The sequence below is a fragment of the Odocoileus virginianus genome, chromosome 22 (genome assembly GCF_023699985.2).
Source record: "Odocoileus virginianus isolate 20LAN1187 ecotype Illinois chromosome 22, Ovbor_1.2, whole genome shotgun sequence".
Taxonomy (NCBI): Eukaryota; Metazoa; Chordata; class Mammalia; order Artiodactyla; family Cervidae; genus Odocoileus; species Odocoileus virginianus.
Window position 1 is genome coordinate 55,218,664 of NC_069695.1, and position 12,901 is coordinate 55,231,564.

At 49.5% G+C, this 12,901-nt stretch overlaps 1 protein-coding gene across 2 annotated transcripts in view; it reads left to right on the top strand.

Moving 5' to 3' along the window:
• Nucleotides 1-12,901, top strand: part of ATP9B (ATPase phospholipid transporting 9B (putative)) — a 157,722-nt gene that overhangs the window by 129,061 nt on the left and 15,760 nt on the right. For both annotated transcript variants that reach the window (XM_070453003.1, XM_070453004.1), the window contains 2 exons: nt 2,989-3,101; nt 5,601-5,846. In XM_070453003.1, coding sequence (XP_070309104.1) covers nt 2,989-3,101; nt 5,601-5,846 — 359 coding nt within the window. The remainder of the gene's footprint in view (nt 1-2,988; nt 3,102-5,600; nt 5,847-12,901) is intronic.

Sequence of the window (12,901 nt, forward strand, 5' to 3'; positions counted from 1 at the left end):
GGAAGCCTGTGTGCCCTAGAGCCCATGCTCCACAGCATCAGAGGCCATCGCCACAAGAAGGCCGCACCCGTATACAGAGTAGCCCCCTCTGCCACGAGAAGGCCTGGGCACAGCATATATGTACGAGTATATAATGTACATTACATACATTCTTTTGAGAGCGTTTGTCAAAACAGTCTCTTAAGTAAATCTCCCATCAAGGGCAGAGGCGGAGGGCAAGAACCCATGAGAAGGATCCAGCGTGTGCTGTGATCACATGGCTCTCTGTCATGTTCACACTTACAATTGCGTCAGTGCCCCAAGGTGCCCCTCCTCTGTGCTTCCACACAAGTGCAGGGATCCACAGGTGTCGGGCCGGCCTGCAGTCCGGGGTCGGGCTCACAGGGCTTCTACCCGACCCCTGCCCTGTGTGGCTGTCCTTCTGTAGAGTGGGAAAAGCAAAGCTCCCGTGCCCGTGTGCGTGTGTTCACACTGAGGTCCCGTGCCCGTGTGCGTGTGTTCACACTGAGGTCCCGTGCCCGTGTGCCTGTGTTCACACTGAGGTCCCGTGCCCGTGTGCCTGTGTTCACACTGAGGTCCCGTGCCCGTGTGCGTGTGTTCACACTGAGGTCCCGTGCCCGTGTGCGTGTGTTCACACTGAGGTCCCGTGCCCGTGTGCCTGTGTTCACACTGAGGTCCCGTGCCCGTGTGCGTGTGTTCACACTGAGGTCCCGTGCCCGTGTGCCTGTGTTCACACTGAGGTCCCGTGCCCGTGTGCCTGTGTTCACACTGAGGTCCCGTGCCCGTGTGTGTGTGTTCACACTGAGGTCCCGTGCCCGTGTGCGTGTGTTCACACTGAGGTCCCGTGCCCGTGTGCCTGTGTTCACACTGAGGTCCCGTGCCCGTGTGCGTGTGTTCACACTGAGGTCCCGTGCCCGTGTGCGTGTGTTCACACTGAGGTCCCGTGCCCGTGTGCCTGTGTTCACACTGAGGTCCCGTGCCCGTGTGCGTGTGTTCACACTGAGGTCCCGTGCCCGTGTGCGTGTGTTCACACTGAGGTCCCGTGCCCGTGTGCGTGTGTTCACACTGAGGTCCCGTGCCCGTGTGCCTGTGTTCACACTGAGGTCCCGTGCCCGTGTGCGTGTGTTCACACTGAGGTCCCGTGCCCGTGTGCGTGTGTTCGCACTGAGGTCCCGTGCCCGTGTGCCTGTGTTCACACTGAGGTCCCGTGCCCGTGTGCCTGTGTTCACACTGAGGTCCCGTGCCCGTGTGCCTGTGTTCACACTGGGGTCCCGTGCCCGTGTGCGTGTGTTCACACTGGGGTCCCGTGCCCGTGTGCCTGTGTTCACACTGGGGTCCCGTGCCCGTGTGCGTGTGTTCGCACTGAGGTCCCGTGCCCGTGTGCGTGTGTTCGCACTGAGGTCCCGTGCCCGTGTGCGTGTGTTCGCACTGAGGTCCCGTGCCCGTGTGCGTGTTTTCGCACTGAGGTCCCGTGCCCGTGTGCGGGTTTTCGCACTGAGGTCCTGTGCTCGTGTGCGTGATTTCATATTGAGGTCCCATGCTTGTGTGTGCGTTTTCATAGTAAGTGATCCACGTACGGTGGTTGCAATCTCCTATCAGGGTCATAACATGAGTAACGTTGGGACCTCCTGTGGCACTGTTAGTGAGAGCTCACCAAGGTTCTTAATACACTGCCTCCCCTCTGCCTGCCCTCTGTCACGCTGGTGCTTCACCGCGCCTGTTGTGTATCTGGTTGGTTGGAGGCCGAAACCGTGGACCCTCCTGAAAGTGGCTTTCCCAGGTGGTGGTTGGTCCCAGGGTGGGTGAGGAGGGCATGCAGGATGGCCCACAGGCTGGAGAGCAGCCAGAAAGCACCTCTGCCTCCTCTCCTTCTCTCTGTGCAACTCACATGGTGCCCAGGCTCGAGTGCATTGTTTCTGTTCAGTGGAAAATACTTTGTGGTTCACAACAGACTCATGTGACAGGGATAGACGTGCCAATCTCGGCTGTGGGTCACTTTTCCAGTTTCCCACCCATCTCTCTCTGAAGGGGCAAGTCTGCCTTGGACCAGCAGCAGATATGAGCCAGGAGACAGAGCCTGGACTTTCTCTGCAAAACCAGACCCCCCGGCCCCCAACCCATTGGAAATTACTAAAAAGGAACCTGACGCTGTAGGAAGCGCGTTCGGTCCTCACAGTGAAATGGAAGTTGTCAGGGAATGTTTGACGGGAGGATTCCTGAGTGCTGTCTCTCATGAGTCCTCTGTCCCTCTTCAAGTGGAACAGCACACTGCTCCCAGGGACTGAGGTCATTGTGTGAGGCAGGCTTGGGTCTCCTTTAGTAAACATTCTCTTTAGGACAAAACTGCTTAGTCTCGTTCCCCTTTCTTGAGATATGGATTGCCTCCTGACCTTGTGACTAACATTACCCCTTGTTCCCTTGGTAACAGTTGCTGTACGTTTGGTTTTCTGATCTCTATCATTCCCAAAAGAAGTTTCTTGTACCACAGCCTATATATACTCATAGGAAAATCATTAAAGCACCTTTGTTCATTCAAGCTTAGGTCCCCAGGTCTTTTTTTGTCTCTCTCTCTCTCTTTTTCTCTCTCTCTCTATCTTTTTCTGGCTGACTTTCTGGAGCGTGGAGACCCGTCGTGCTCACTTTTCTGCCCGGGCTTCTAAGACTCACTCGAGAGGGTGCCTGGTACCTTGGTGAGTGATGCAAGCCCTGTGTCAAGGACAATATTGGTCCTCTGTGTAAACCAAGGGATATCAGCCTCCTTCTCTCTTTTACTTTCTGATCGTCGACTCCGTACCACAAGGTTCCAGTCCATTAAAGGACCCCAACAGGAAGTAAATGGGGATGGTGTGGACAGCACTCAGCGACGCTGTGTGTGACAGCGCGTGCTTGGGGTGCAGGGCACAGCCAGCCCTGGGTGTGACCTGGGGCGCAGCCTTGACCCGCCAATGAGCGCCCTAGGTTGACGGTGTCCTGCTGCTTCTCTCCTAGGAACCCTCACCCAGAACGAGATGGTATTTAAGCGGCTGCACCTGGGCACTGTGTCTTATGGGATGGACACGATGGACGAGATCCAGAACCACCTTGTGAACGCCTACGCACAGGTGAGCAGGCCCAGCCCTGCAGGTGTGCCCAGTGCTGCTACGGTTGCTGGGCATGGCACGTGCCGAGCTGCAACGCGGCACCTTCCCCAGGGATGCCACGGCGTGGCTTTACACGCCACTCACTTATAAATCAGGCAAGAGTCTTGGGACTAATGTTAACAGTTTCTGTATTGTATAAGCATAGGCTTAACCACCTTAAATCATTTATTTGTATTAAATTTCCTTAGTGAACTATTTGTAAAATTACTCAGTAAACACAGTATTTTTAAGAATATTAAGTGGAATGAGGCAATAAATATGTTTCTTAATCCTTCTGTTTTTCTTCGTAGTCAGTAAGACTTCTTCATATTTTTAAAGGTATATTTTAACCCTCTCAGTAAACAGAAGTAGACAACCTGATTTTTCTGCCTTTCACTGTCAACGATCATCAGTGCACAGCTAACCTGTTTCATTTTAACCACTGTCCTTTAGCACGTTGGTTTGGGCAGAGTACCACGTTAGTTCTTCTGTAAATGTGCAGTCTGGATCTCTAATGGACAAGGATAGGTTTCTTAATATTTTTCAGAGCAGCCTTATAGGCCCTCTGAGTCACAGGAGGAGGAACGGTTTCTTCTGTGTGAGGATGCAGCCCAGTGGGTACAGCACTTGCTCTCCATGGGGCATCAGGGCTTGCGGTCCTCCCCATCCTTCAGGCTCCTGGCGTTAGGGGTGTCAAGGCCACGGGTCCCCAGCACAGGCAGGGGCCACAGAGCAGGGCCGACACGGCCGCCTTCCAGCTCATGTCCCGCACATGGTGGCCGTGCTCACCCGTCTCCCTGCTGCCAGGCTCTCCACCTCCTGGCTTCTGTCCCATGTGTGGTGGCCGTGCTCATGGGTCTCCCTGCTGCCAGGCTGTCTGGCCACACTGCTGCTCATACCTGCCGAGGCCACTGTGTCCCCACTTGCTTTTTCACAGACTGAACTGAACTCTCCTTGCCCTCTGCAGTTCTTCCTTAGAAGAACACAAAGTATGTTTTCAGCCTTATATTCAGTTTTGTGAAAACCATCTCTTTTTTTCTGTGAAGTGCACCAGTCTGGCATGTACTTTAGTTTTGAGATGCTGTCAAATGAAAACAGCCTTACCTGAGTGTGTGTGTATGATATGTATGATCAGACACTCCCAGAAGCACTCATCCGTGCACGAACACATAAAGTCAAGCACTTTATTAATTTGGATGTCATTCATTTTAATACAGAATATTTTGGAACCTAGAATATTTATTAATAGATAAAAACATTTTAATGGAAGACTACGTAATTTCCCTTCTTGTGATCTGTGTCTAGATTAAATAGTCCAGATAACATCTTAAAAAAAAAAAACCCTGTATTATCCATGAATATGATTTCAGTAGCTCCAAATAAGTTATTTTACTAGAAAAAATTAAAAGCAGAAAGGATGTCATATAGACACAGCAAGTAGTATCCCATCTAAGAAGAATCTTACAAACCTTTTTTAGTGAAAGCTATGTTCGTTGGCTGGTTATCCAGCTTTTTATGTGACACGGATTTCTTCCTTGCCTTCTGGTTGTTAGTGTTAATGAGATGACGACAGTCTTAAGTCCACTGTAATGGAACACGAGTTTGGTGCAGCCTGACCGCGCTTATACCCTGGGATCCTGAGTGGACTGAGTGGAGCGAGTTGCTCAGCCTGGGTCAGCAGGAGCAGGGCCACTTGGCGGCTGAGTGGGCGTGTGGTCAGGATGCGGTGTGGGTGGGGGCGCAGGCTGGAAGGGATGCCCGCTGAGCAGGGGGCCACCCCTCATTAGCCGGCTCTGTGATTGACAGGCAGCTGGGAAGAGGAGAGGCTCTCCAGGGGCGTCAGGAGTTACCCTTAGGTTCCATGGAGAAGCATCTGATGGGCCTTGGGTCAGGGTCCTCCTGCAGTCCCACCCAGGAGGAGGTGAATGGGGTTGGCAGGGGGGCGGTGTGTCCAGGGCCGTCAAGAGGCGATTACTGTATCCAGTTCTCCTTGTCTGCAAACCAGACACTTAACTTCAGAGACTGATGCAAAGCCAATAAGTCCATAGTATTAAGGGAACCATCCTAAATGCTTTTTCCTGCTCTTAACCTCAGACCATTTTATGCACACAGTTTTTAAGGAGAAAGGAAAGCACTTGTGAGTCTTCTATTCAGTTCATAACTTTGCTCTTAGAAGTGGTGGATAAACAGGAATTGTTAAGGACTGGGCACATGCATGCCAGGCTGCCGTGAATCTACCAAAAGGAGACTGTCAGATTTTGAGTACCGTAGCAAATATTTCGGTTACTGGACAACCGGGAAATGTCCAAGCACTCTGTAGCCCCAGGATCCCCAAGTGAGTCATTGCCCCATGGGTCACGTGCAGGCGGCCGTCATCCCAGCCACTCTTGGGCCCAGTGTGGCCATCTGTGACAGGCGTGTGTGTGGATAACTGCAGCGTGTGCCTACTTGCCTCTAATCCTGTGACGTCCGTGTTTGCAGACGCAGTGTCAGGCTGGTGGAAGCAGCACTGCTTCGACTCCTCCGAGGAAAGCCCAATCGTCAGCACCCAAGGTGAGGAGGAGTGTGAGCAGCCGGGTCCACGAGGCCGTGAAGGCTGTCGCCCTGTGTCACAATGTGACCCCCGTGTATGAGGCCCGCGGCACGGCTGGCGAGACCGAGGTCGCCGAGGCGGACCAGGACTTCAGTGACGACAACCGCACCTACCAGGCCTCCAGCCCCGACGAGGTCAGTCACCGAAGGCCACGTCCCAGGCAGGCCCGCGGCACAGACAGCACCTCCCCTGGCTCCTCCCAGCTCCGCCAGGAGTGCTTGCTCTGTCTTTCTCGTGGGATGAGGAGTGCTTGTCCGTGGTTTTCAGAATGGACTTTCACCACAGGCCAGCGCCCTCCTGGCCCAACCCCTGCCCTCACCCAGTCCTTGAGGGCAGGTGTCTTCTCATCCCAGAGCGCCCTGGGGTTGGGTCCGGGGAGGCGGAGAGCGGAGCCAGGTTGCTTGCTAATGCCATGAGGTCTGCAGGCTGCGTCCTCCCATGTTCTGTCACCAAGGGAATCACCAGGCTTGCGAGTCAAATCTCCAGGTATTTTGCTACAATTTAGGTACAGTATGTGTGTGTGTGCGCTCAGTCACTCAGTTGTGTCCAACTCTTTGCGACCCGTGGACTATAGCCCGCCAGGCTCCTCTGTCCATGGGACTCCCAGGCAAGAGTACTAGAGTGGGTTGCCATTTCCTCTGCCAGGACATCTTCCCCACCCAGGGATCAAATGCGCGTCTCTTCCATCTTCTGCATTGGTAGCTGGGTTCTTTACCACTAGCGCCACCTGGGAAGCTCAGTTCTAGAAGTGCTGTTTATTCTGCAGGTGGGGCCAGCTCTTCTCCGTCCTGGAAATCCAGCAGGTCGTACTACAGCTGAGGCCCACCACCCCAGTTGGTCCCTCCCCTGGTACTGCCAGGCTCCGAGAGGATGCAAGCCGGGGTGTGCAGTGGAGGGCCTGCAGCCTGTCCTGACTTCCTCGTGGTGAACCCCCAGTGGAGCAGTAGCTCAGGGCATTGACAGAGCTCCTACCACAGCTGTGGTTTTTTTTTAATTTTTGAAGCTCTCGTTACAGAGGTACTTCCTTTTTTCTTAAACTGAAGTATAGCTGATATGCCATCTCAGTTATAGGTGTGCAAGGTAGACTTGCCTGGTGGCTCAGTGCTTCACAGTTTGTAAAGGTTATGCTCCATTTATAGTAACTAAAATGTTGGCTGTGCATCCCGTGTTGTAGCCTGTTTTGTACTCAATGGTTTGTGCCTCTTCCCCGCCCCATGGCTGCCCCTCCCCCACCCCTCCCCCCACTGGTCGTCACTCGTCTGTTCTCTGTATCTGTGAGTCTGCTTCTCTCCTGTCACGTCCACTGGTGTGTGTGGCTTCCCCAGCAGGTCCAGTGGGAGCCTGCCCCATGGCTCAGCCTTTGCCTTCTGTGAGTCTCAGTGCCTGTCTTCCCAGTAAGTGCTGGGGCGCCCGTGAGCTGGGAGCCAGGCTGTGGTCAGCCGTGGGGACGCCCCGCAGCATAGCTGAGCCGTTGTGCAGAGCAGGGACCCAGGGCGTGGAGCACCGAGCCACCCTCGGGGCACACCCTCGGCCCCACGTCCCTGGTGAGTGACGCAGTGGGTGAGAGCACGGGGTCCCGTCCGTCCGCCCCGCTCTGCTTTACAGACCACGTTGACCAGCAGGTGTGTAGAAACTGCTTTTCGACCAGAGCTCGGTCCGGCCTTTGGAGTCACGCATGTCACCTGAAACACATGTCACTCACGGTCACGGACATGGGGCCTGGGCCGCCGAGGCGGGGGATCAGGTGTCCGGGCTGCTGGCCTGGCCTTGCATCGGCCTGGAGCAGATGCTCATCGGAGGGGGACGCCGCCGCTGTTTTTCTTGCAAAGAAGGAGTTACACTCTTCACATTCTAGTGGTCTAGAAATCCTCTCAAGTTCCATATGATTACTTATTGAAAACATTCTTTCCCAGTCCTGAGCACAGGAAACCTAGACCACAGATATTTTCCAAGGAAAATTTTATTGGAAGTTTTAAAAATCATATATTACATGTTTACCTTATTACCTTCCAAAAATAAATACAAATTTTATTTAAAATACTTAGAATTTTTATCTTAGGCTTTTTGGGTTACATTTTTGGAATTTTTTTTCTTTTTTTCATTTTTGGAATTTTAAATTAGGAATTCACAGTAGAGAGAGATTTCACTAATTTAAAGATTTCTAAAATTAAATTAAAACTACTAACCTTATATTTAAATTTTTTATTTGAAAATTTCTTCCTACTTTAGAGAAATTGGACAATGATTAAAAATGGCAGGCCATTAAATAACCTCTAAGAAATCCCTAACCCATATTTTAAATCTGAAAATGAAAAGACTTGACTTCATCATAATTTTTAAAGCACTTTGTGGATGCAGTGTTTGCAGGTCCCTGGAGCCCAAGGAAAATCATCTAAACGTTTCATTATTTCACTTATTGAGCTTTGCTACAGTTAGGTTGACAGATGATGGCACTGTTTCCCAATCACCAAAGTACTGTTTTAAAAGCATTTTTTATTGAATAAAGTGCTTAGAATATTGCACCCTGGAGCTTTTTTCAGTGAAATGGCTCCGTTGATGTTCTCTGCTTGCCCTCAGCCTTGACCTGTCAGCATGTGTGCAGTTAATAAGCAACCTTATCATTTAGGAGACTTAACCGGCTTCATATACTTGTGTCAACACCATACTCTTATAATCCCTATTTGCTTAGGCTCCTGTGTCATCTTAGTTTCAGAAAGTATTACTTACTGAGTAGAATGTACTGGTTTCTGAGTCTCTCATATTGTGGCAGCTCTTCGAGTTCATTTTCCTGAAAAGGGCATCTTCTGCCTTACCTCTGCATGTGCACAGATGCACTTCTCCTGTTCCAGGAACGGCATCTGGGGATTGACTTCAAGCCAGGAGAGGCTGTCCGAGGCACAGTCCCTGCACACTTAACAGTGACGAGCTGCTTGAAGCTGTCACGTGCAGCAGGGGCTGGGCTGTCAGAGCAGAAGTGATTTCGTATTCAGAACCTGCAGCCTACTTAGGCCCTGGTCGCTGTTTCTTATGATAAGTGATCAATATTTCATTTTCTCCAAGAGAGTAGAAAGTTTCGCTTGCCTGTCACTTTGCCAGTACAGCCTCAGCATAGCAAACTCCAACTTAGCAGACATATGTTCCCGGGAATTCCTGGACATAGTTAAAACCCAGCCCTGGTGAGCTCTGTGTCCAGTGCAGCTGTGGAAGCTGAGACCAAGCCCATGTCACCAACGGGCGCCACCAAGTCAGCTCAGGGGCAGCGCCTCAGGCGCCAGGTCGTCACTTCCAGTGAGCAAGCCCAGCAAGATGTAAACCCAAGACCACGGTCAGTTCGGCTCAAAATGATCAATAGGTTGAGATTTTCAGAGACTTAAACCTGCGAACCTGCTGTTGTTAGTAACATTTTCTCCTTCACCTATGTAAGTTCCATATTAACTATTATTTCAGGGTGTAGCTATTTTTGTTCATGTGGATGTTTCTGTGCAGGAATCAGCTGAAATTTATGACAAACCGTGAGTGGATTATTTACAAACAAAAGAATGACCGTCCTTAATGGCATTGCTTTTGTTTTACTCCAATGTATTCAGCGTGCTGTAACTTTGCACTCGTTTTATTGTGTGTGCTTATTGAAGCAGGACTAAATATGGTGTAGGGTCAGCATGTTTATGGGGAACAGCTCCCTGTCTGTGACGTGAGTCCCCCTCCATGACCCTCAGGAGCAGGACAGAACACGAACCGCACAGCCTGCCCTAAGTATTGACTGGCAGCTTTTCCAGGTGGTCAGCTTGCACATTTTGTTCATAATTCTGTCAAATTATGGCAGTGATGGTAGTACCGCAATTGAAAATGAAGGCATGTCAGTGATCAAATTGTGATTTATAAGGTGCACAGTAGGAAAGGTGTCCCTGGAGTGTAGCTGGTGGCTATGCAGATGCTAATATGGTAAAGGAAACTTCTCCTGAGCTTTTCAAGAACGACACCACAGACGTTGCTTTATAACGGAATTATAGCCAACATTAATAACAAAATCTGCCCCACACTGGCTACCTAGCGTGGAGAAGTGTGAGAGCATAAACAAATTGCCTGTGACAATGATTGCCCAAGCATGTTACTAACTGTCCTGTGGATGAGATTTAGCTCAAGCTCCCATTTAAATACGTATTTTTCACACTTGCATTTTAATTATTTTGACCTTCATATTATTTTCAATAATCACATTGTTAGAAATGTCTAAAAGCCAAGTTAGAGAAGTAGTCATCCTTACGTGATCTCTTCCATCACTGACGGCGTCCAGAGGGAGCAGGTAGGGGCAGCAGCTGCTCCAGCCGCCCCCCCTCCCGCCCCCCCGCCCACCGCTTCTCTGTGAGGCCACACCCTCCCCCCCCCCCCCCCACACCTGCCCCAGCAGCTCTCCTTCTGCGAAGGCCCCGTAAGGAACGCCACACAGCAGCAGTGTGACCCGACACGAGCACGGCAGCCCGAGAGGAGCCAGGGCCGTGGTCGTGCACCCCGAGCACCCCTAGTGGGGGCAGTCAACAGTGGGAAGCCCCGCCTCCACATCAAACCAGGACCGCACCGACGGAAAGGAAGGAAGCAAGTGAGGCTGGTGTCCAACTAAAATGTTGAAGAGAAAGGCAGAACCAAAGGAAAGTAGGAGAAAGAAAAGATAAGGGAAAACATAGAAGTAATGATTGAATATACAGTAAATTCAAAAGCTGATCTTTTGAAAATTAAATAAAATGGAAAAACTTAGCAAAAATAGTAAATAATACAAAACAGTGAATGCAAAGTAAACATACACACCTAAAATTATGCATATGAATAGTGTATAATAAACAGATGAGCTTACATTTTTAAAAGAGAATATTAAAACACAGCCCAAATGCTAATATTTTTTAAAACCTCTAAATATCCGTGTTCAGAAAGAATACGGATTAGCAAAATGGAGTGTAAGAACTACATAAAACCTCAGTAGACCAGAAAAAAAAGAAGAAACAAAACTCCCTTTTTTCAATAGATAATGTGATTATTTCCATAGAAAATCCCAAAAGCTCTGCTGAAAATTTAACTCTCTCCTAAGACTTAATAAGTGAGTTTACCAAAGTTGTATATTATGATATGCATATACAAGAATTACTCCTATTTGTATATACCAGCAGTGAGCAGTTAAAAATTGAAAATTTTTAATGTGCCATGTATAGAACGCACACACAGAAAACTATGAAATGTTTAAGGATAGATCTGACAAAATACGTATAGGATTTGTATGCTGGAAAGTGTAAGACAATGAAGAAAACTTGAGGACACTATATGTGAGAAATGTATTGTACACATGGGTTGGAAGACTTTCTGTTACCAAGATGTCAGCTGATTTTTTATAAAGGTGCCATGTAAATCCATTACAGAAAAGATAATCAGTATAAATGGGGCACAGAACATTTGAACAGCCATTTGCAAACAGAGCCTGAACCAGTATGTCTCACTATTATAAAAATTAATTCAGATTGGTCATAGACCTAAATGAAAAACCAAAAGTATAAAATTTCTAAAAGAAAACGTAGAAGAAAATCTTTGTCGGCTTGAGTTAGGCAATGATTTTGTGGGTCACAAACAGTGCAAGCTGTAAAAGAAAAAACTGATAAATTAGACTTCGAGGTAAAAATCCTGCATTCTTCAAGAAACATTGTTAAGAAAAAGAAGACAAGCTCCAGAGTTGTAGGATGTGTTTGCAAAATGCATACCCGATAAACAACCAGCAACTAGTACAGATAAAGAACTCACAAAACTCGATCATGAGAAAACAACCACTCAGTTTAAACAGAAGCAAAAAATTTGAACACCAGCGCCACCAAAAACAGGTGCGAACATTGGCTGTATGGAACCATGGAGCGGCCTGGGCGCTTCTTTCGAGCCATGACATTTTGCTTGTGAAGAAGTGGCTAACCACGAACTAGGGACTCCTAGGGTGAAAATCGGGTTTTTACTCTCAAAGCCCAGATTATGCTGGACGAGCTCTCACCCCCATTTCTTCCAGGACCCAGAAGACTGCCTCACACAAGCCAGAGCTCAGACAGGGCTCCATATGTTCTCTCCTGTCTCAGCATCACATTGAGCTTCCCACTGTTCAACCACCTTGAAGAAGAGACTGTTTCTCCTTGGTTCAGGAGGTGTCTGTGGTACTGGTCCCTTGGGGTAGAGCTCTGAACACAGCGGGCGTCGAGGGTCTTCCCCGAGGCCATCGCAGACCTCCTTGCTGTTGTCCAGCTCTGTAACCGGACAGTCATTTCTGCCGCAGGTCTGAGTGCACCGTTGCCGCCCAGTCTGTGCGGGGCCTCCAGGGGATCGCTTAGCCAGCAGAGCTAAGTCACGTGAAGAGCCTCCCCACCCTCGACTGATGCCCTTCATTCTGCATTAGGAGACATTATGCTTTCAAACAGCATGTTTGTTTTAATTGCTTAATCATCTTTAAGAAGAATATACAGTCAAACTGTCAGTACCTTAGAAAGTTTCCTTCCTTTCACTGCTACATGTCACACCTCTGGATATGAAGTTACTCCTCAAAGCCGTCTAAAAAGAACAGCACTAGTTTACTTCAGACGTACAGAGAGTGCGGCCTGGACTCTGCGAGGCTGACTGCAGCCCCGAGGCTTGCCGAGGCAGGGTGGTGAAGCTCAGAGCCAGGGAGACCCTCTGCCCTCACGGGCCCTGCGGCCCCACGCATGTGGCCACAGGTGGTGGTGGCCAGGGTGCTGAGCCCATGGCGAGGAGTCCTGCGCGTTCCTGTCCATCCTCTGTGGCTGTTTGTTTACAGACCTGCTCAGAAATGTTAAGTTTTATTTTATCAGAGAGAGGCCCAGAGCTAAGCAACTGACATCAGAACGGTAACTAAAGTGTCTGTCCTAAGTGTCTGTACCATTGAAATCCTGAACACTTTTCCTCCTGTTGGCAACAGTTAAACTGCAGAATTCTCACTAAGAACAGCTACATGGATGCTAGGCTAGGTAACAGAAGCCCAACTGATTTTTTGTGATAAATGCTACCTCCAAGGGGTTGTGAAACCAAGCATAAGCTAAATAATAAACAGATGTGAGTCACCAAATATAGAAACTTGCGTCCTGACTGCAGCGGGCCCAACGAGATGATAGGGTGTTCACAGGAAGATACAATTTATAGGTCAGGATGTAATAGT